The 24,672-nt window shown below is 37.2% G+C and overlaps 1 protein-coding gene across 1 annotated transcript in view; it reads left to right on the forward strand.

The window, feature by feature from the left end:
* The window catches only part of LOC116745559 (leucine-rich repeat-containing protein 37A3-like), a 36,849-nt gene that overhangs the window by 3,416 nt on the left and 8,761 nt on the right, over positions 1–24,672 (forward strand). The window contains exons 2-6 of the mRNA XM_032616368.1: positions 6,577–6,648; positions 7,276–7,356; positions 13,248–13,319; positions 13,864–13,938; positions 22,957–23,075. Coding sequence (XP_032472259.1) covers positions 7,337–7,356; positions 13,248–13,319; positions 13,864–13,938; positions 22,957–23,075 — 286 coding nt within the window. The 5' untranslated portion in view covers positions 6,577–6,648; positions 7,276–7,336. The remainder of the gene's footprint in view (positions 1–6,576; positions 6,649–7,275; positions 7,357–13,247; positions 13,320–13,863; positions 13,939–22,956; positions 23,076–24,672) is intronic.

The following is a 24,672-nucleotide window of genomic DNA, read 5'->3' on the forward strand; positions in this document are numbered from 1 at the left end:
TTGTTACGCGATATGGGGAGGTAGAGTTTTCTCCTACCTTTGATGGTATGAAAAGGGTTACCATACACGTCATTGGACATATTGATTTGGTTTTTTTCTTTTTGAATCATTTCCATGGAAATATGAAACCACGACTTAGAGGTGAGAAAACAATCAATCTTAGCACCATCTGTTGACCATTCCCCCTAACATGTATTCTGACAATCACTGCGATTCCTCCTAAAATGGTGAATTTCAAATTGAGGTCAGGGTCTTTCAATCATGCTCAGGGCTCCAAGAGTTCTTTGTGGGAATTGAAGTCTTTTGTGTTTTTGTTTTAGTGATCTTTTAAAAATGTGTGTGACTATATTCTCTGTAATATGAACCACCTTAATAACTGAGTTGCAGAGTTTCCAGGTAGTAATATTTTAATTCACATAAGCTATGAGTAAAGAATTAATTTATGAGCTGGAATTAAGCTATGAGATGGAATTAATATAAATATGTGACCAAGAGACACTGTGAGTGAAAAGCAGAACGTTTTAAATGCAGAATTCAGTGGAAATAGTTTCACAAGGCAACATAGCCTGTGTTCAGATCCCCAAGGCTCCTGAAGGATGTACCACTCTTAATATCACCTGCAAGGAAGGGAATTCTTCCAGGCAAGAGAACCTACCTTTGACATCTTATAGAGTTTCTTCCGTACTGGCTCTCTCTCTACCATTCCCTCACTCCACTCTTGGGATACAGGCTATGTGCCTTCCTGCTTACCAGATATAAGAAACTGGTGCAAAACACCACCCCCTCCTCACCGCAGCATGTTCCTAGTCTTTAGTGTGAGACCAGCGGAAGCAAAGTGCTTGACATTCCTCGGGCAGACCAAGGGGTCAGGCTTGACTGTGAATCCTTCCTGCTCCCTTCGTCCTGCATTCTTGAGAAGTCATTGGCTAGATCTCTCAGTTTTCTAATTTATTCTTTAACTGTCATTTCTGCTGCTCATATACTGAGTTTTCTTTAATTATTGCGAACACTTTTCATTCGTATATTCCTGAGTTGATTAATGGAGGCACTATCTGCTTACATCTGTCTGAGGGTAATAATTGTGCTGTTCTATGGTTCTCTTGTGCTTCGTTAGCTCTGATTCATTGGCTCTAAGCTCTTTTGTTTGTTTTCTGTCCTTAATGGAGTTGGCTTTGTCACATTGTTTGGTCATTCCTGAGTGTAATTCATCTTTGTAGTTGAGATTCTACTGGTTTGTTTCCCAGCTTTAGGGGAGAAGTGAAACGAGCTGTTGGGGGTTATTACTCCCAATGGGTTCCCCTGAGAATAAGGCCGAGGTGGAAGGTGCCTTCTGGTGGCTAGCAGGGTTCTGGGACCTTGCCCCCTTGCTAACACCAATTGCTCCTGCCTAGAGGAAGACACCCTTTGCTTCCTGGATCAAGGAGGGAAGATGTGGGGTTGATGTGTGCTGTAGGCTGCCCCTACCACACTATTCCAACTGATCACCCTGTAGGTAGCTCCGGGCCGTTTCTGGTAGGGGGGCATTTGTGGAGCTGCTCCCACACATTGAGCTAAGGTTGTGAATTTTATGTTATATCTTTTGTATCATTCTTAGCGATTTTGGTGGAAGTTGAAGGGGTGGAGACCTGACATGTTTCGACCTGCCAGCTTGAAATAGCACAACTTCTTAGGAAACAATTTTGTATCCCTAATACATCCAAGACAAACTCAGACAAATATGTATCAGGATACAAATACAAGAATGTTCAAAGCAGTACTGTTTTTAATAAATAAAAACTAGAAAAATCTCAGTCTACACCAACAGTTGAATGAATAAAGTGTGGTATAATCATACTTAGAAGTCATACACTTCATCAGAAACATAACGCAAGAAGCCACATAAGTAATCTTAAGTTTTCTGATAGCCACTTACAAATAAAGGTAAAATGAAACAGATGAAGTAAATGTTAATATCCTTTACTTAACCCTTATATCCAAAATATTATCATTTTAACATGTACTCATTTTATACATGATTAATAATATATTCTATGTTGTTTCCATACTAAGTACTTAAAAATATCCAAAGTAATATCATATCTACATGTCTCAGTATAAAAATTAATGAGAGAATCTACATTTCTTTCCCATACTAACTCTTTGAAATCACAATTTGGTTTCTAAATTTTATTACAAATACTTGATTGGTATTTATATTTCATAAAATTTACACTCGAAAAAGTAATATCACATATGCAAATTGTTGCTAACATAAACATTTTCCAATAATTACATTGAGTATCAGTTTTTTTAATTTTAGAATAATTAAAGTTAATTAAATTAAAAATTGAACTCCTTAGTCACATTAGCCACTTTCAGATACTCAGAAGCCTCATGTAGTTGGACATGCAACACTACATACTACAGGCAAAAATGAACTAATTTTACAAAATAATGTTGAATGAAAGAAGCAATGTGGCAAATAATACATATAATATGATTCCACTTATATAAAGTTCAAGAACAAGCAAGACTTAACTGTGTTGTTTATGGCTGATAGAGAAAAGGCAAAACTACATTTAAAAAGCAAGGAAATTATTCTTAAAGTCAGGATAGTGGTTACCTCTAGGAAGTCAGAGAGAGGGTTGTGACTGGAAAAGGGCACACGGGGGGCTTCTGGGATGCTGGCAGGATTCTTTCTTGACATGAATGGTGTTAACGTGGGGATCTGTTTTGTAATTATTAAACAGTTGAACAGTTGTTCAATTGAATTATTGAACAGTTATGTATATTTTATGCACATATTAGTTTTCAAAAAATTTTAATGGGGGAAAAAGTCAGATGGCTTCATTTGCCCTGATACAGTTCTGTGTGGGACTTCCCATTAAGGTTTGGGGAAAGAGAGGAGGGAAGGGCAGCTCTGCAACGTTGGTGCCACCCAGAGCTGGGTTCTAACAGAGACTTCGTGATCTAGACAGTAGGCATTAACTATATGATTTGGTGGGAAGAGTGGGTGGTGTGTGTGTGTGTGTGCGCGCGCAGGCACACATGCGTGATGGAGAGAGATGGACACAAAGGAGGACGTGAAAAGAAGGTATAAATGAAAACAGAGCAGAAATCACCATCCCTAAATTAAATAAGAATTAGCTTGTTTAGGTGGCACCATTACTCAGCTTTCCTTCCCATATAGGAGTTAGTCCTATGTAATATATAGTTGTAGTTATTTTGCATTTTGATCCAGAAATAACCTTTTCATTTTTCAGAAATCTCAGTGAAAATTATTTGACTGAATTACATAAAGACTCATTTGAAGGCTTGCTATCCCTCCGATATTTGTAAGTTAATCATATTTATTTATGAGTTCTTATCTATAAAGTAGATTATCTATAAAGTAATTAAGGGGTTCAAGTTAGATAATCTCTTCAATTTCTTCTAGCAATAAACTTCTACAGCTCTGTAAGTCTGTGTAGGGCCCCAGCCCATCACTAGCCCTAAATATCTCCGATTCATTTTTAATTTTTTAATTATATAGGCAAGGTATAGATAGAAAAATACCCTTTAGTTGTAGAGGAAAAGTGGTAATGAGGTCTGAGCAATTATAGACTCCCATATAAACACTGTTATATAAGTGTTCATATACTCTCCATCTGTATTTATATTTTGTTTATGACCTATGGATCAAATGTGGCCCACAGTCCGTTTTTATACAGCCCATAAGTCAAAAGTGATTTTGAAAGGGCTGTAAATGAGAAAAAAAAGAAACGAAGAAAAATAAGTGACAGAGACTGTATGTGGCCTGCAAAGCCTAAAATATTTACTTATCTGGCCTTTACAGCAAAGGTTTGAAAAAGTTGGATAGTGACATGAGAGGAATTAAAATTAACCTCAAATTGTCACCTACAGGACACGAAAACATAGACCCCTTACATTTGTATGAATGCCATTAACTCATAACTTTGATAATTTAATCTAATTTGAATTAACATTTAACTATTACATATTTATGCAGATGAATTATAGAAACAGTACTGTCAAGGGACTTCCCTGGTGGTCCAGTGGTTAAGACTTTGCCTTCCAATGCAGGGGGTGCAGGTTCTATCCCTGATCAGGGAGCTAAGATCCCACATGCCTCATGGCCACAAAACCAAAACATAAAAAAAAAGAAGCAATATTGTAACAAATTCAATAAAGACTTTTAAAATGGTCCACATCAAAAAAAAAAAATCTTAAAAAAAGAATGTGTATTGTTAAGAACATATTAAGTTACCAAAAGAACAAGCTGTTGTTGAGGATTTCAATGCAGGAATTGTGATGCCAATATTAAGAATGTTTAAGATGATGGTTAAGTGGTATATTTAGAAATGTTTACAGTAAATCAGCATATCAATAATGGCCCTAACAAAAATCTCTCCAGCCTTTTGTTTTCTTGTTTTTTGTTTGTTTGTTTTGGTTTTTGGGCCACACCACAGGACTTGTGAGATCTTAGTTCCTGGACTAGGGATTGAGCCCAGGTCCCCAGCAGTGGAAGCGCCGAGTCCTAACCCCTGGACAGCCAGGGAATTCCCTCTCCAGCTTCTTTATCAAAGAGGAAATGCTTGCCTAGTGTTTCTTTTTATTTAGGGATAAGGAGATAACAGTGTTTTTTGCTATAAAAGCTCAGTTTTTGTCCTTTGTCCATGGCATCCAAAGCTGTGTATGTCATTAATCCTTATTAAGCCAATTAATGATCCTCTTTAGCAAATAGATTCTTCTTGCAAATATAAAAGGCTTAAGGGAAGTGGGTATAAAGAGCCTCACATGACCCTAAAAATAGTTCTTTTAATTATCAAAGCTTCCAAGCCTCAAGGGACAATCACCTTTATATTAATCTCTTCTCTGCCATCTGGGCTCCAAACCTTACAAACACAGTTTGAAGAAAAACAAATAAGATAAATGCTCAGTGGACTAGGCCCTTCATTACTTGTACTATGAAATACTTTATAATCTGATTATTTCACGTTAGCATAAGAATTCTCATTCTTAAAAAAAAATGCCAATCAATAAAAAAGCGAAAAATGAATATGCTAATAAGCACTATGCCTAGTGTTGTAAACACGACGACGGGTAAGACAGGTTTCCTTTTAGCAGCTCATGATCTCACAGGGAAAATAAACATATAAGCTCAAACCATAATGACAAAGTGCTGTGGAGGCACCATGAAGTAATAAAACTACATTTCTTTTAAAACAGTCATTTCCTCCTTCTATCCACTCTCCAGCTATATTTTGATTTTATAAATATTTGAGTTTGCTTTATGTCCACGCGTTGGCTTTAAACATGATAGACGACGCACATAAGCAGTATCTAGTCCATACTTTGAAGGAGTTTATACTCAGAGGAAATGGGTTGCAAAAATAGCTATATTTAAAGAAAGAAATGAATATGGGCAATGAGAGCTATAAGTTGGTATTGGAGCACAAAAGAGGGAAAGAAGACTTCAAATTGGATCAGGGAAGATGTTACTAGAGCAATGCTGTTTAAATGGGACCTCGAAGGGCCATTGGGTATCACTGACAGACATCTTGGGAAGAGTAATCTTGCAGAAGGAGAGTGGGAGAAAGGCAAAGCACAGGAAAAATACTCTGAGTACCTGTAGAGTACAAGTGGGAAGAGTAGGAGAGTAGAGCCAGATCATCTAGGGCTTTGGAGGCCAAGCCAAGGATAATATGCCAAGCTACCATGGTACCACAGCAGGGCTTTAGGGCAAGCTTTAGCCTGCAACAGAACCAACCACTGGGAGGGCTTGTGAAAACACAAGCTCCACCTCCATAGTTACTGATTCAAGAGGTCCCCAGTAGGGCTGAGTATTTGTATCTTCAATAAGTTCACAAGTGATGCTGGTATTTGAGAACAACTTCCGGAGAGTTAATCTGGGGATCGCGTGGAGGATGGCTTAGAAACGGAGAGCGAAGAGATGGAAACACCAGTCAGAAGACAGTTATTTCACCCATCCAGGTGAAATGAGAGACTAAGCTGGAATCAATGGAAATAAGACAGTCAGCTATAGTCAAGAGTAGGTATTTTCAAATAAAAGTCAATATGATAGAAAGTGTAATACTGAATTAAAGTTACATATTAATGAGAGGAGTAACTTCCTTTCAAGTTGTGTGAAAGGGTATCTTTTATTTCTTCTGGTAATGAATTGGCCTAGAAAAATAGAACTATACTGGGAAGTGTGTAAATATAAGAATATTCCTTTGAATATTAGAAATTATAATGATATATAGAGATAAAAACTTTGAGCTCGTAATCTGGAATTTGATGTGACCACAAAAGGTGGAATCTAATCAATGCTTCTGCTCTCAGGAAAGATTACCTCCAAAATCTATCAAGATCTATAGTTGTATATTTAATTTATGAAGACCCTGAAGGTGAGACTCTTAAGAGAGGTGAAGGCAGGGTTAGGGGCTCTGGAAGGTTCAAATAATAATTCCTAAGGTTTGGAGTTTATACCAAAGCTTCTTATTTATTATTATCATGCTAAACTCTACTAATTATTCCTACTAATTAGATATCTAATAGCTAATTGAGGCAATATTTTCCTTTTCCTTTTTCTAGAGATTTATCCTGCAATAAAATACAGTCTATCGAAAGACGTACATTTGAACCACTACCTTTTTTGCAGTTTATGTAAGTTACAACTATAACTTCATTATATTTGGAATTTTTATAAAGCTTAATTTTCTATAAAATTAGTTACTCATTTTGAAATGTGATTAAAATTACTACTAAAATTTTGTAGCAAATCCTTTTTGTGTCCAGCAAAGCTTAGTGTGAGAGTTATTAAACGGATCAGAGTGAATCATTGTAGAGCAGTGTTTCTCAACCATGGTGATTTTGCACGCAGGTGACATTTGGTAGTGTCTGGAGACATTTTTGCTTGTCAGAACTGTATATGCTCCTGGCATCTAGTGGACAGAGGCCACAGATGCTACTAAACATCCAACAGTGTACAGGAGAGCCTCCCACAGCAAAGAATTATCCAGCCCAAAATGTCAATAGTGCTGCCTTTCTAGAGAAATAAAGATCACTTAACACAAGTGTTTAATGAGCATTAACTATTTCGTTTCTAATGCACCACATATAAAATCGTGAAAGTATAAATCATAATATCTTCCACAGTGAGATTTCATTAGTGTGTGGGGGGAATAGTGATGTTATGTTTCATCATATGTAAATTAGATTTATTGCCAAACGATAACTGTTCTGAAAGAATATGTATTTTTCTTCTTCTTTGGCTTGTGTCTTTTCTTGTAGAAATCTTGGTTGCAATTCACTCACAGAACTGAGCTTTGGAACGTTTCAGGCCTGGCATGGAATGCACTTTCTACACACGTTGTAAGTGAAATAGAAGATGAATACATGTAAAAAACTGTGTGTAAAAACATCATGCAGTTATTGGTTACCTGGGTGTAAGCCCAGTTTGAATTCTGGAAAGTATGTCTTGAGAGCCATTTTTTTTTTTTCAAATGAGGAAACTAAGGTACAAAGAGGCCAGGAGACTTGTTTAACTCATATATATGAAACGCTCTGCTTTCCATAGTACTGATCTTTGGCATGGGCAATAAAAGGCACCCAGCAAAAACGCTCAAATTAGCATTGTCATGGAATCCCACTGATGCCTCTCCACTATGCGAGTGGTCCATGAAGTTCCGCTTTTGAATTTAACTTTGATTCCTGCTCATGTGCAAAGTTCCTAACTGCTTAAAATGTATGCAACACAGAGCTGCAAAGAACTAAGTTTAGCACCCAATTCTTCAGGGAGCAACAGGTGTGGGTGCTTCCCCAACCATTATTAGCTCTTTTTAATGGTAAAGCAGAAAGAATTCCTGAACACCCACCACAGGGCTCTCCCCAGCCACCCAGAACATTATTTTTCAAAAAGCATGTATCTCTGAAGTGAATTATCTGTTGTCAATAGGAACCTTTTCGGTATGGAAAAAGACGTTGTTTGTGTTCAGCTGTAGTGTGAAAAATATAAGGAAAATACATTGTTGTAGCCTAATTCAATATACTTTCTTTGCTGACTGTTCTTCAATAAGAAGTGTGGGTTTTACACCCCTTCAGCTCAAAAATTCTGTGATTTCTCATGACACAAGGAAATGACAGTGGGTACGTTCAGTGGCCCGAAGGCGATTTTAGACTCAAGGTAAAGAGCTCTTCTACACCTGGCTTTGGAAAAGACTCTCTTACCTGTCTTGTGGTTCAGAAATCCAGTTTCACACAGTTCACACATTTTGGTTAATGAAGGTGTTGTGGCTGTGTCTGGAGCTGGATTAGTAATTTCTGCAGATACCTATCTTTAGTGGCCTCCTTCCTTTCCCTTGTTTGTTTGCTGATGCCTACCTTGGGGAGAGAGCACCAAGGGTCAGTTTTTCTTTTGCCAGCACAAGGGAGAGCAGGCTCATGACACCCCTTCACCAGGAGGTTTTAGGAGCGTCAATACAACCTCTTAAACTCACCACCTTTCCTAAACATCCTATAACACCAAGAGTTCCTTATAAGCATCTGAGTTTCACTATAGTTATGTAGGCAACCCAGGAAAATACATTGTGGAAATAAATAAATAAATAAATAAATAAATCACAGTTTAAAAATTAATGAATTCATTCAAAAACATTCCCTGAGTGCCATGCCCACCGTGTGCCAGCACTGTACTAGCTGCTGGGGATACAAACACGCGTCGGGCAGGGACTTTGTCCCCAAGAAGCTTTCATGCCGGAAGGAGAAAGATGGGTGTTGATGGGAAAACATAGATGAGAGCCATTCTAGCATCTATGCAGCAGGGTAACAAGGTGAGGAAGGGGGGTGATGAAGTAGAAAATGGGTGGTAGGTTAGAAAAGATTTGTGATGGAAGAGGCACCAACTTGTTCCTTTGGAATTTGTGTTCCTCTTAAATGACAGAAAAAGGTAGTGAAAGAATCAGAACTATCTGGAGTTGGAAAGAAATCAGTACTGTACTCTCAACAGACTGTCCCAGTATAGTCAGTCTTTGTTTGGGGCTAAGTCTTTCTAATAGAAAAAGCTAATTTGCTTCAGGAAACATTTGCCATGATGAGATACAAACTTTATTGCATCTCTTTCCAAAGGGAAGCCACCAAGGGAAGATGCCACCCTCGAGTTAGGTCATTTTACTACCCTATAATGACATATTACTGGGGTGTTTATAAGTTGCCTGCATTAAATAAGTTTGGAAAAGGGCCCCAGCTGAGGTGGATTTATCATGAATTCAATGAAGCTTAGGCTTCAGGGCTCCTCACTTGCATAGCTCCCTTGCAAGGTCTTGAGAGGGGTCCTGGCGATTTTTGTAGTCATAACTTTGCATGTTTTTATTAGATATGATTTCCCAAAGTAGATGAGGTTCAGGCCCCACAAAACCTTGATTCATCACTGGGTTTCAGGTAATTATAAGACAGTAGGTTTCTTGAATGAAGCCTCGATGTTATTGACAAGCATAAGGTGAAGTAGTTAGCAGTGTGGTAGTCCATTTTAAATCCGAAATCTACCTCAAAGATGAGCCAAGAGCTTATTAATTAATAAAGTACCACTCTTTGAATGGTGGTAGTAATCATATCTCTTTCAGATAAAATCAGGAATGAAATATATTATGGAAAACCAGCAGTGGTTGATAATCCTAAATGTTAAGTATACCTTTTTTTCTGACTTTAAAGTATTTCTCCTTCATTCACCTATGCAGGTGCAGACTGATGGCTTATTTTTAAAAATTCTTTTAGTCACTTCAATGGTTCTAACAATACAAGCTCCATGATTTTAGGAGCTGGCTTGTCTGTGGTACATCAATATTGTACCAAGAACATAAGCACTACAAGAGAATAAGAGGAAAATCAAAGCCTTATCCCTATTGAATTATTTACCCCATTGTTGAGAATATCAGTGAGGGAGGTGAGGCCACACTATGAAGGCAAATTGAGCTGCGGTCACAGAGCCGCCCTAATGCTTCCCCATTCAGCTAGCACTGTTTCCTCTAGATAGCTATATACACACAAAAGCTTACACACTTCAGGGTGCTGTCATCACTTTTTGCTATGTACTAGAATCCTGGCTGCTTCTCAGATTTACAAAGGCATAAACGCTAAAAACAAAAATAACTTGGGTCTGCCCTGTGGGGTGATTCAGGGTGGCTGTTTTATTTGTAATAGTTCAGAATTTTGAGATCGTCACACCTAGCAACTACTATACTTTTCTTCTCCCAACTGCATCTTATTCTTCCCACCTGTAGTATTTTCTCCCATGCTATATGTTTTCTCACTTTCTTGATAGTGTCCTTGGAAGCACAACCTTTTTAATTTTTATGAAATCCAACTCATCCATTTTTCCTTTGGTTGTTTGTGCTTCTGGTGTCATATCTAAGAAACTGTTGTCTAATGCGAGGTCATAAAGATTTACTCCTGTGTTTTCTTCTAGGAGTTTTATAGCCTTAGCTCTTACATTTGGATATTTGATCCATTTGGAGTTAATTTTCATATACGGTGTGAAGTGTAGGAGTCCAGCTTCATTATTTTGTGTGTGGATGTACAGTTGTCCCAGCATCATTTGAAAAGACTGTTCTTTCCACATTGAATTGTTTTGGCACCCTTGTTGAAAATCAGTAGACCATAAATCAGACGGTTTATTTCTATACTGTCAGTTCTGTTCCATTGATTTACATGTCTTCTTATTCCAGTACCACACTGTGACTGCAGTAGCTTTGAACTGAGTTTTGAAACCAGGATGTGTGAGTCCTCCCACTTTGTACTTTACCGACACTGTTTTGGTTTATTCTGTTTCCTTAAATTGCTATATGAATTTTAGAATTAGCTTGGCAATTTCTGGAAAGAAGTCAGCTGGGATTTTCACAGGAATTGCAATGGGACCATAGGTCGATTTGGGAAGTAGTGAAATTTTAATAAGATTATCTTCCAGTCCATGAATCCAGCATGTCTTTATATTTAGATCTTCTTCAATTTCTTTCAACAGTTTTGTACTTTTCACTGTGAATCTTGCCCTTACTTGGTTAAATTTTTCCATAAGTGTTATATTTGTTATGATGCTGTTACACGTGGAATTGTTTTCTTAATTTCATTTTTGGATTACTCATTGCTGGTGTGTAGAAATAATATTGATCTTATATCCTACAACCTTGCTGAACTCATTTATTAATGCTAACGGTTATTTTCCTAGATTCCCAGGAATATGTCTTGTGGACTTCCAGTTTCCCAGGAATACATTGGAACATTTCAAAGTCTCTGTGGACATCTCATTCCTCAGCTTTTCTTTTTAAGCTTTTCGGTTGGGCTGTTTTTTGCCCCCAACTGTTATCCATTGCCTCATGCAACCGCCATGTTAAAATATTTGCTTGAAAATGTTTTCCAGAAATGCCAGCTGAGTAGAGTCTTTTCTCACTAGACAGCTCTGAGTCAGCTCAATGGCAAGCCTTTCAAGTGAGGTCTCCCAGGGGACCACCAGACATGTAAAACAATGACAGTTCTTTGGGAATGAGGCTTTGAAGGACCTCCCAGTCCATGCTGCTCCTTCTGGTACCAGGGATGTGGGCTGTTTTGCAAGGCTACCGCTGGCATGGAGAGCAAAGTTCAAGGACAAGTTAAAGCAACACAGATCTCATTTTTCTTACAGAAATTAATTTGTTTTCCTTGAATAAATTGCTCCCCAATTTGCTGCCAGTATGTTGGTTAAATTTCCAGAGTTCAGAAGTTGATTCTGACCATTTTTGCCAGTTTTGTTGTTTTTGTTATTGTTATTTTTGCTTCTATGGAGGGACGAATTTTCAGATGTCCTTCCTCCATCATTTTTACTGATTTTCCTGCAATTTAAAAAAATCTATAAAGTCTCAATGTCCATATGCTAATTAAATATTTATCGTGAGAGATGATTAAGGAAAAAATAAATAAAAAGAGAAATAAATAAATAAATAAAAAGAGAAAATATAATTCTCATAGAGGCTTTCCCAGATGGGTAAATGAAGTTTGAAAAGGTATGTCTATATTTAGTGCTCTGCAAATTAAGGTTAAAGTAACAGATGTTTTAAACACACCCCACTCCTTTTCTTTTCATTCAGGTTAAACACAGGCTTTAGAGTCAGAACTAAGTTCAAATTCTAGCTCGGCTTCTTACTAGCTTGATGACTTACAACAAGTTATGTAACTTCTCTGTGCCTCAGTTTCCTCATTTGTACAATGGTGTAATATATATATCACATAAGGTTACTGTGAGGATTAAATGTTAAATGCTGATCACAGATGCCTGGCAACCTAAAAGATATTAGTTTTGATAATTATCTTTATAATATTCTGCAAAAATATGCTAATAATTCTTGAGTAGAGTTAACCTAAAGTCAGATATTCTTTTCTTTCTTCCTGTTTCTTTTGGGTTTTTTTTCCCCCTTATTTGTTTTAAAGAACTAAGAAAAAAAGAAAGAAAGAAAGAAAAAACTAAGAAGAAAATCTATTCCAGGATTTTGGAATAAAATTTTGTTCCCCAAAATTAATTTGTTTATTTTATTGATATATAAACAAAATGTTATTTATTCAGCAAACATTTATTAAATACCTAGTAAATATTAGGCACTATGTCAGTCACGGGAATAATAATGACAATAAAGTGTGGCCTCTGCTCTCAAGTTGCTGACAATCTAGGAGAGTGACAAGTAAACAGTTGATTACATACACAGTAACAAAGGCTATAATACAAGAATACGCATGGGACTATGTGATGGGAGTATGGCTTTCACCAGTTCCTCTTGGATTTATCCCTTCTTTGGCTCCAGAATCAAGGAATTAGCCCTATTTTTGTCTTTAGCTGGGTAGTTTAAATCATGAAATTTTAACAAATTTGTGGAGATGAAAGAAAAACACCTTGAATTATGGAGGACACTAGAAATAGTACTTTTTTACAGAGCAAGGGCTTCCTACCAGCATAGTCACTTTGAGGGTTTTTAACCTAAAAAGTTCTTTGGCATATTTTTTCTTTGCTACCCACTTTTTTTCTATTTTATTGTTTGTTTGTTTCTTTCACTTCTCCACTTTATCATCTAGAGACCTGGGTAGTTCCCAGTGAAAGAGTGTTTTACAGATTCTACGGGTGATTTATAGGTAAAGAAAGAAAATGATTTTTTTTTTAACCTTCAAGTTCCATACCAAAAAAAATGAGTGTAAGCTTTCATGGAAGTAATTAAAAATGCAGATAATTTTAATTCCATTCCATTTTTCAGAATTCTCAATCGTAATCCTTTGACAACAGTTGAAGATTCTCATCTTTTTAAATTGCCAGCATTAAAATATTTGTAAGTATTGCAACAGGTTCATGGCTCATGAGATAATTTCTGCCCCTTTTTACTTTCGTCAAAGATTGAGTACTTTAGCTAAAAAGTCATAATTTAGATTTTAACTGGGTTATTGAAAATAAGAGTTATTGGCAAAGAAAAGGATTAAGAAAAGATATATATGGATAAGACAGCCAGCAGAGTATGAAAACAGTGTTGAAGAACACATACAGATATGGAACATGTAGATGCATGTAGGAATATTATTTATCCCAGAAAGAAAAAAGGAATAAGGGGTACATTATTTTTTTTTAAAGAGTGATCAAAAGAGGTAGATGCAATTGAAAATGAGAAGTTAGGATAATAGAAAATGATTGTACTGTTCAGCACCAAGGTCATTAATTTGATGATGCAAATTTAAATTTCTTCAATAAGAGCTGTTTTGGATTATCATCTATGGCAAGTAAGAAGGCAGCATTGAAGTAATCACATATTCAGTGTCTTTTTAAGTTTAGAACTTTTGTCTTTGGGTTTTCTGTCACGCATGTTTGGGCTTCTCCTTCAGAGACATGGGAACAACACAAGTGTCACTTACAACAATTGAAAGCATCCTCATGATGACCCTTGAATTGGAAAAACTGTAAGTTGTTTTTTCTTACATTTATTTTCACTCCATTGTTTTTTTAGGTTTGTTTTATTATTTTCTTAAGTCAGGTTTATTTATGTATAATTTTCATTTAACAAAATTCACTATTTTTAAATATACAGTGTGACGTGTTTTGACAAACGTATAGTTCTGTCGCCACCACCACATTTGAGGTAAAGAAAACTTCTGCACTCCCAAAAGACCGCTCATGTCGCTCTGCAGTCAATCCATCCTCCTCTCTCTATCAGCCCCTGGCAACCACCAATCTGATTTTTGTCCGTATAATGTTGCCTTTTCCAGAATATTTTATAAATGAAATCATGTGGTATGTAGCTTTTTGTTTTTGGCTTCTTTCACTTAGCCAGTCTCTTTGGAGATTCATCTGTTTTGTTGCACCTGTCAGTAGTTCATTCCTTTTTATTGCTGAGCAGTATTCTAGTTGACTGGATACACAGTTTGTTTACGCATTCATCGTTTGATGAACATTGAGTTTTTTCTCGCTTTTTGGCTATTATGAACAAAGCCTCTGAAAACAGTCACATGTGTGTCTGAACATATGTTTTGTGCGAGCATATGTTTTCATTTCTTTGGGGTAAAATCCCTAAGGGTGGGATTGCTTCATCATATGCTAAATGCATATTTAACTTTTTAAGAAACTGCTCAACTGTTTTCTAAAGTGCCTGTGCCAGTTTGCTTCCCCACGGGCAGTCTATGAGAGTTGCGGTTGCTCCATATCTTCACCTGATTCTTATATTAAAAAAAAAAAAGTTTAGCTTTTCTAGTAGGTGTGTAGTTGCATCTCGTGGTTTTTGCCACATTTTCCATTTCTGTAATAGCTGATGATGTTGAGTGTCTATTCATGTGCAAATATATTTTTAAATGAAGTGTCTGTTCAAATCCATTTTTAATTGGATATTGAGATTTAGGAGTGCTTTATATAAAAAGCAATGGAAAAAGTCCTTTCTCTCAAATACGTGTTTAGTAAATATCTTCTCCCAGATTGTGACTTATCTTCATTATATTAAAGTGTCTCTGAAGACTAGAAGTGTTAAATTTTTGATGAACTCTTAATTTAGCAATTTAATTTTTTTTCATATTTATTTAATTTATTTGGTTGTGCTGGGTCTTAGTTGCGGCAGATGGGCTCATTAGTTGTGGCTCATGGTCTTCTTAGTCGTGGTATACGAACTCTTGGTTGCGGCATGCATGTGGGATCTAGTTCCCTGGCCAGGGATTGAACCCGGGCCCCCTGCATTGAGAACTCGGAGTCTTAACCACCAGGGAAGTCCCTTAGCAATTTTTCTTAGATGGTTTGTGCTTTTTTGTGTCTTATCTAAGAAATCTTTGTCTGAGATCCCATTGTCTAACCCAAAATCACGAAGATTTTCTCCTCTGTTTTCTTCCAGAAGTTGTGTAGTTACATTTAGGTCTATGATTCATTTTGTGTTAATTTTCATATATGTTGTGAGGGAAGGGTCAAGTTTCATTTTTTTTTGCAGTTTAAAAAACTATTTCTGTAGGACCCTATTGTGACAGTTTATTACACAACTTACTGCACCTTAAATTGTGCCATCCCCCTTACAATATGGAAAGCTAATAGAAACCTTGTTATGCCAAGGCTAGTTGAGGGGATTGCATGAGATTAGTATGCGGAAAGGGCCCTGCATTTAGCAGTCTGTTCCAACCGTCTTTGTCAGGTCAGCTGACCAATGACTGTCTTCACCATGCCGTCACACATTGGTCACTGCTCTAGCCTCATCTTCCTCAGCCTCCCACAGCATCTGCCACAATTGCGATCCCTGTCTTGTCAGCTAGATGCCCTCCTCTCTGCGTATTAAAAAGTATTTCCTTATGTAACGACAATACTGTTAACACACAGTATTTAAGAAATTAAATTCCTACACAATAATATTACTTAATAAAGATTTGCTATTCAAATTTCCCCAATTGTCTCTCTCATATAATATCATTTCTTTTAACAGCTTTTTGAGGTATAATTGACATACAATAATCTGTGTTCACACACACACATACATACACACCATGAAGACATCACCAAAATCAAAATGTACATCACCTCAGAAAGTTTCTTAATGTCTCTTGGTAATTCTTCCTTCCCATTGTTCCTCGCCCTTCCCAGTTGCCACGCAGCCATTGCTCTGCTCTCTGTCTGCATTTTCTAGAATTGTATGTAGATGGAATCATACAGGGTATACTTTTTTCTAACTGGCTTCTAACTCAGCATGATGATTTTAATCTTCATCCACATTGTTGCATATATCAGTAATCCATTTCTGTTTATTGCTGAATACTATTCCATTATATGGATGTACCACCGTTTATCTATTCACCATTGATGGACATTTGAGTTGTTTCAGTCTTTGTCTATTACAGATAAAGTTGCTATGAATATTTGTGAACAAGCCTTTGTATGGATGTATAATTCCATTTCTCTTGGGTAAATACCTGCAAGTAGAATGGTTGGATCATTGGTAAGTGTATGTTTAAGTTTTTAAAGAATACCTATTTTCCATACAGGGCTATAGATCATTTTACGTCTCTACCAGCGGTGTATGAGAGCTGCATTTTCTTCACATTGCAGCCAACATTTGGTATGCTCAGTATTTTTAATTTTACATAGTTTAATAGGTGTGTAGTTGTATCTCACTGTAGCATCCCTAGTGATTAATCATAGAGGGCTATAGATCATTTTACGTCTCTACCAGCGGTGTATGAGAGCTGCATTTTCTTCACATTGCAGCCAACATTTGGTATGCTCAGTATTTTTAATTTTACATAGTTTAATAGGTGTGTAGTTGTATCTCACTGTAGCATCCCTAGTGATTAATCATGTCAAACATCTTCTCATATGCTTATTTTCCATCTGTATATCTTTGAATTTTTTATCTGTATTTTTCTCGAGTTTTGAGAGTTCTTTATATATTCTGGAAATTAGTCCTTTATCCAATATGTAAGTTGCTAAGTATTTTCTCCTATTCTGTGACTCATCTTTTCATTCTCTCAGGAGTGTCTTTTGCAGGGCAGAAATTCTTAATTTTGATGGTGTCTAATTTATCTATTTCATTCTTTTATGGATTATGCTTTTGGTGTTGTATCTAAGAAATCTTGCCTAACTCAGGGTCATAAAATTTTTCACCAGCTTTTTTTTTTTTTTTTTTTTTCCCGGTACGCCGGCCTCTCACTGTTGTGGCCTTTCCCGCCGCGGAGCACAGGCTCCGGACGCGCAGGCTCAGCGGCCATGGCTCACGGGCCCAGCCGCTCTGTGGCATGTGGGATCTTCCCGGACCGGGGCACCCCCTGTATCGGCAGGCCGACTCTCAACCACTGCGCCACCAGGGAAGCCCTCACCTGTTTTGTTCTAGAAGTTTTATAGTTTTATGTTTTACATTTAGATCTTTGAACCAATTTGAGTTCATTTCTGTATATGGTTTGGATGGAAGTTCATTTTTCTTTTTCACCTGGATATTCAATTTTTCCAGCATCATTTGTTGAAAAGACTATCGTTTCTCCACTTAAATACTTTTGAACCTGAAAGTCAGTTCTCCACATCTCTCTTCTTCAGAACTTTCTATTCTGTTCCTTTGATCTTTTTGTCTATGTTTACACTACTATCACAATGTCTTGAAGGTGTAGCTTCATAAGCCTTGAAATCAGTTACTGTTAGTTCTTCAACTTTGTTCTTTTTCAAAGTTGTTTTAGTTATTCTAAATTTTATTTCCATATGAATTTTAGAATTAGCTTGTCAATTTCTATAGAAAAGCCTACTGGGATTTTGATCTATAAATCGATTTGGGGAGAATTGATGTCTTAACAATATTGAATCTTCTGATCCATGAATACTTTATATCTCTCCATTTATTTAGGTCTTCCTTAATTTCTCCCAGCAATATTTTACAGTTTTCAGTGTGCAAGTCTTTTACATCTTTTGTCAGATTTATTCTAAGTATTTTATCTGTTTGATTCTATTATAAGTAGTATTTTAAAACTTTGATCTCTGATTGTTGATACAAATTAATCTTTTTGTATGTTGATCGTGTACCCTGCAAACTTGATAAACTCATTTTTTAGTTCCAGTAGTATTTTTGTGGATTCTATCAGGTTTTCTACATAATCATGTTATCTGCAAATGAAGATAGATTTACTTCTTCCTTTCCATTCTGAATATCTCTTTTCTTTTTGTTGCCCCATGGCACTGGCTAGAACCTTCAGTGCAATGTCAAATAGAAGTAATGAGAGCAGACATCCTTGCCTTTGTCCTGATCCTGGAGAGAAAGTACTTTGTCCTTCACCATTAAATATGATGTTAGGTATTTTGTAGAAGTCATTTATCAAGTTGAGGAAGTCTCCTTCCATTCCTAGTCTAATGAGGGCTGTTCTTTTCTTTAATGTGGAATGGATGTTAGATTCTTTCATTCTTTTCCTGCACCTATTGCAATGACTATGTGATTTTTCCCTTCTTTTCTTTTCTTAATTTGTTTACTTATTTTTGGCTGCATTGGGTCTTCTTTGCTGCACAGAGGCTTTCTCTCATTGTGGCGAGCAGGGACTACTCTTCGTTGCAGTATGCAGGCTTCTCATTGCCGTGGCTTCTCTTGTTGCAGAGCACGGGCTCTAGGTGCACGGGCTTCACTAGTTGTGGCACATGGGCTCAGTAGTTGTGGGTCACGGGCTCTAGAGCGCAGGCTCAGTTGTTGTGGTGCACAGGCTTAGTTGCTCCATGGCATGTGGGATCTTCCCAGACCAGGGTTCAAACCCGTGTACCCTGCACCGGCAGGTGGATTCTTAACCACTGCCCCACCAGAGATGTCCTGATTTTTCTTTTTTAGTGTACTAAGTTGGGTAAGTTGATTTTCAGATATTAAAGCAACCTTTCATTCTTGAGATAAACCCCACTTGGTCATGATGTATCATGTTTTCATATATTATTGGATTTGATATGCTAAAATTTTGTTAAGAATTTTTGCCTCTGAGTTCATGAGAGATATTGGTCTATAGTTTTCTTGTAATGTCATTGTCTAATCTTGGTATAGTGAAAGTTGGCCTTATAAATAAGTTGGGAAGTATTCCCTTCTCTTCAACTTTCTGGTAGAGTTTGTGTAGAATTGGCATTATTTTATTCCTTAAATGTTCAGTAGAATTTATCAGTTAAGCCACCTGGACTTGACGCTTTCTTTGTTGGAAGGTTTTAAACTGCATATCCAATTTCTTTAATATCTTTATTCTTGAATAAACTTTACTAGTGCATGTCTTTCAAGGAATTTGTCCATTTCATATTGAATTTATTGGTATAAAGTATTCTATAATATTCTCTTATTATCCTTTTAATATCTATAGTACTTTTCTATTTTGCAGTTCATTTATTTCTACTTTGACCTTTATTGTGCTCTTCTCTTACTCTGTGATTAATTTGCTCTTGTTTTTCCAGTTTAAGGTGGAAGTTGAGGAAGCTGAGTACAGCATTAGCATATCCCACATGTTGACATAATATGTTTTCAGTTTCAGTGAGTTCAAAATAGTTTTAGATTTCCCTTCTGATTTCTTCTTTGACCACAAAGTTACTCAGAAGTGTGTTGTTTAGTTTCCAAATATTTGGAGCTTTTTCAGCATTTTTAATTTCTAATTTAATTCCATTCTGGTCAGAGACATATATTGATTGACTAAAATCCTTTAAAAATTTTTTTAAAGTATTTTTTTAAGTTATTTTTTTGCTGCATTGGGTCTTTTTTGCTTTGCCTGGGCTTTCTCTAGTTTTAGCGAGCAGGGGCTACCCTTCATTGTGGTGCACCGGCTTCTCATTGGATGGCTTCTCTTGTTGCAGAGCACAGTCTCTAGGTGCGTGGGCTTCAGTAGTTGTGGCACACAGGCTTTAGCGTGCAGGCTCAGTAGTTGTGGCGTACGGGCTTAGTTGTTCCGCGGCATGTGGGATCTTCCCTGACCAGGGATTGAACCCGTGTCCCCTGCACTGGCAGGCAGATTCTTAATCACTGCACCACCAGGGAAGTCCCAATTCCAGTATTCTTAATCTTTTGTGTAGATCCATATTCCAATCTGGTGTCATTTTACTTCTGCTTAAAAATACTTCTTTTAACATTTCTTATAGTGAAAGTCTACTAGTAATGAATTCTTTCAGCTTTTGTATGTCTGAGATAGTCTTTATTTTGCTTTTGTTTTGACACATGTGGGTATAGAATTCTAGCTTGATACAATTCAATTCACTACTTTAAAGATGTTATTCCACTGAGTTCTTGTTTACATTGTTTCCAACAAGAATTCTGCTGTCATTGTTATCTTTGTTCCTCTGTATGTAGTGTATAGGTTTTTCCTCTGGCTGCTTTTAAATTTTTCTCTTTATTGCTGGTTTTGAGCAATTGGATTATTTTTTGTGCCTTGGTGTCGTTTTGTCCACGTTTCTTATGCTTAAAGTTCATTGATCTTCTTGACTTTGTGTGTTTACCAATGTAGAAAAATTTTGGGTATTATTTCTTCAAATTTTTGTATTTCTCCACTGCTTCATGGACTCTAAGTACACATGTACTAGACCACTTGACGTTGTTGCACAATTTGCTGATGCTCTATTCATTTTTGCTGTTGTTTTGTTTTGTTACACGTTTTGTTTCATTTTGGATAGTTTCTATTACTATGCCTTAATGTTCACTGACCCTTTCTTCTGCAGTGTCTAATCTGCCATTAACCTCATTCAATGTCTTTTTCATTTAGACATTGTTTTTAATCTCTAGAAGCTCAATTTGGGTCTGTTTTACATTTTCCGTGCCTCTACGTAACATTTTCAGTGTTTAGTCTGGGTTTCTTAACAACTGAAATACAGTTCTAATACCTTTTCTTCATGTATAATAACTTTTCTTGTATATGTGTGGTTCGCGGGCTGCTCACTGTTGTGGCCTTTCTTGTGGCAGACCACAGACTCCGGATGCGCCGGCTCAGGAGAGCCCCATGTATAACACCTTTTTAAATGTTCTTTTCTACCAATTCTAACATCTGCATAGACTATGGGTTAGTTTTGATTGGTTGCCTTTTCTCCTCAGTATGGGTCATATTTTCCTACTTCTTTGCATGCTTGGCAATTTTTGATATGATAACAGATGTTGTGAGTTTAGTTTATTGTGTGCTATATATATTTATATTCCTGTAAAATGCTTGGGCTTTGTTTTGGGTGAAATTCAGTTACTCAAAACAGTTTTATTCTTTTATGTCTAGCTGTTAAGATTCGCTGGGTGGGAGTCCACGTAGCCTTTGGTCTGGAGCTCATTATTTGCAACTACTGAGACAAGTCCTTTCTGAGTATCATAAGGTCTTCCAGTCTGACTTGTAGGAAGAGGTACTGTTCCTACAGCCCTGTGTGATATCCAGTTCTTCTTATTATTAATCCTTTCTTGTGGTTCTTTTCCTGGCATCAAGTAATTCCTCACACAAATGTACTGACCAATACTGTGTTGAATTCTCAAGAGATCCCTCTGCATACCTCCAGAGTTCTTTGTCTGTGCACTTCTTTTCTCTCTGATACTCTGCTTTGTGAACTCTAGTTACCTTGGTTTTCCCAGACTCTCAGCTCCATTTCCTCAGTCAGGGCGTACACCAGGCTCGGCCTGGACTTCTCTTCCCTGTACCATGACCTGGAAACTCTCTCAGAGAAGTAAGTTAGGGCTATTACAGGTATCACTTCATTCATTTTCCATCTCCTGGGGATCACTGAACTGTATTGCCTGAGGTCCAGTTTCTTGAAAACTGTTGTTTCATATGTTCTGCCTGATGCTTTCATTGTTTCAGGTGGGAGGTTAAATTGGTCCTTGTTACTTCATCTTGACCAGTAGCCAATAACATTCTTTAAGTCTGTTTTATTTTGATACAGGGTCCAATTAAAGATTAGTCATTGCATGTCATATCTTTGTTTCCTTTAATCTAGAATATTTCCCTACTATTTTTTTTTTTTTGGTCTTTTATGACATTGGCATTTTTGAAGAGTCTAAGCCAGTTGTCTTGTAAATTGTCCCACAATCTGGATTTGTCTGTTTCCTCATTTGATTCAAGGTAAACATTTTGGGGAAGAATACTATATACGTGATGTAGTCTTCATACTTCATCACTTCAGGTGGCCCAGTGCTAAGTTTGATCACTTGATTAAGCTGGTATCTTCCATATCTCTCCATTGTGAAGTTATTTTTCCCCTTGGTAATTGATAAATCATATGAGGTGCCATGCTTTGGGATCAGTGGAGATCCTACTTTCAAACAACTCTTCACACAGCTGTGCATCAATGATGATCCTTGTCCGAATCGATTATTACATTGATAGTTGTAAAATGACACTTCCTGATCTATCATTCCTTTTGCATTTATTAGCTGACATGATTCTATAGAGAAGAGCTCCCCCACTTTTAATTTTGAGTATCATTATGAGCTCTTGTGCTTTTTTTTAAATTAACTATGTTATACCTTATTATAATGATCATGTTATTCTTTGGAATGTTCCATTTGTCTAGATTTGGCCAATGCGATCTCTGTTATTGTTTAACCAAATGATGCTTTTTTATTACTAAAATAACTTCTAATATCTTATTACTGACAAATAGGAACTGAGAAAGGGACTCCAGAAGGTGAGGTCTTATTCAGACTCTTCTTAGAAGTCTGCCTTCTTCCTGTGTACTCTCAACCCAAAGGCTTTTGGGTTGGAAGGAGATATTTCTGAATCAAATTACAGATCAATGTCACCCAATTCTGATCCCTATTCCCTATTTTCTAGACATACCATACCTACTGCCATCCTAATCCTTCTGTAGGGCACCTCTCTCCTTCTCTATATTTATTTACAACAGTCAAGAGCAGCAATTGGCCAACCGGCCCCTATCCTGTTCTCCAGCCCATGAGCCCCAAGAACTCCTTTTTGCACTGATCTGTGGGGGCCTTGGACTACCCCTTCTACCCACTCAAGTAACTCTTTTATCACACATTTAATGACCAGTGTTTCCATTTATAGGATCTTACCTAGCCGTATGGGCTGCTGCCTCTGCCAATTTAACAATACTATTGAGGTTGCCTGTAAGACAGTCAAGCTGAGTTGTGACAGTGAATGCCTGACAGACGTGACACCTTGTGGTGAGTCTCAATTGTGGGATAATACATTTTTAATTTAATTTTTTAACGTTTATTTTTAATCAATGATGATAAATTTTAAAATTAGTGGTGTAATTGCATTGTTTTAATTCATTCATTCAGAGTTCTAGATCCCTAAGTTTCTAAGAACTACCCCTTTGCTAAAAATCAGATTCTTGGTTACATTATTAAGCTAATAATAGCTCAGGTACGTTGTTAGCTTAATAATGTAACTGATCCGCATACATAAAGGAACAAGAGAAAGGAATGGAAGGGGGAAGGGAATTCGCATTAATGACCACATATCCTATACTGTGCTCTCTGCAAATGAGAACTTATTCATATAGTGCATCACATTTTGTAAACTGATTTTATATACATTAAGTCGCAGGTACTCTGTCTCATAGGAGAGGTGTAAATATATTTTTGTTTATTTTGTGTGTTTCTGCAATTTTATAAAGAGTACAAGTGATGCTGTTTTATGTCCTATTTGGAGCCTGAGATTTTCTGGTTCCATAACCAGAAGCTGCTACCTAGCCCTTCTAATGGATGGGAGAGCTAGTTTATTCTTAGACTGTCTAGCTCTGAGCTTGCTCTGAATCTCAAGCTTTTCTATCCACAAGACACTCAGGGGGTTTCAACTATTTTTCTATATATTAGATTTATTGGCACTAACTTGATGACTTCCAAAATGTGTTTTCATGCCCAGGTAGCTTGAATGCAAGTCTCTTTCAGTGATCTAGAGCACATCATACAAATAACACTTTACACCTTATATAAAGACAATATTGCTGATTTTTCAACACGGCTTTTTTTTTTTTCTGGCCGTGCCACACAGCTTGTGTGATCTTAGTTCCCAAACCAGGGATTGAACCCGGGCCACAGCAGGGAAAGTGCCGGGTCCTAACCGCCAGACCACCAGGGAACTCCCCTAGACAACTGTTTTACTAATTATATTACTCCCTTCTCCCCCAGATGTGGGCAGAAAAGGCATTTTTAATCTCCTTTTACAGGTGAGAAAAAACAAGATTAGAGGTGTTAAGTGCTATGACCCTAGTGCCCCGATCTCCTGTCCCCAGTTTGGGGCTCTCTGCAAGCCCATGCTCCTCCTTTCTCATGACCCTCCTCTCCTCCTTTGACCCTCACCAAAACTACTTTTAATCCTTTTGAAAGAGAAGCCCAGCTACACAATGGTACACATTACCTTCACACAGTCAGAAGCTTTGGATGGTTCCCCAAGTAAAGCTGGAAATATTAGAAGTAAAATGAAATGAAAGCAAAGTAGCCATCTGACAGAAGTTGCTTGTTCCCTTCTGCAGTTGAAGACCTCAAGTATTATTCCATTGATTTGTTGAACATTCCACATTGGCATATAATCTGGCAAATCTCTGAATTTATACCCCAGATCCCTGCCCAAATTTTAGCAAAGAGCCAGGGTGGGCATAGTGGTTTTTTCTGTATAGATCCTTGTGTTATGGGCGCTGGGATATATGGAAGCAGGGACTGAGCAAAGGACTCGGTGGGCGGGTGGAGAAGGACATGTCCAAATGACGACCTGTTAGTGGCGGTTGTTGTCGTGGTCATCTGTGATAGCAGCAAG

The sequence above is a fragment of the Phocoena sinus genome, chromosome 20, assembly GCF_008692025.1.
Source record: "Phocoena sinus isolate mPhoSin1 chromosome 20, mPhoSin1.pri, whole genome shotgun sequence".
Lineage (NCBI taxonomy): Eukaryota > Metazoa > Chordata > Mammalia > Artiodactyla > Phocoenidae > Phocoena > Phocoena sinus.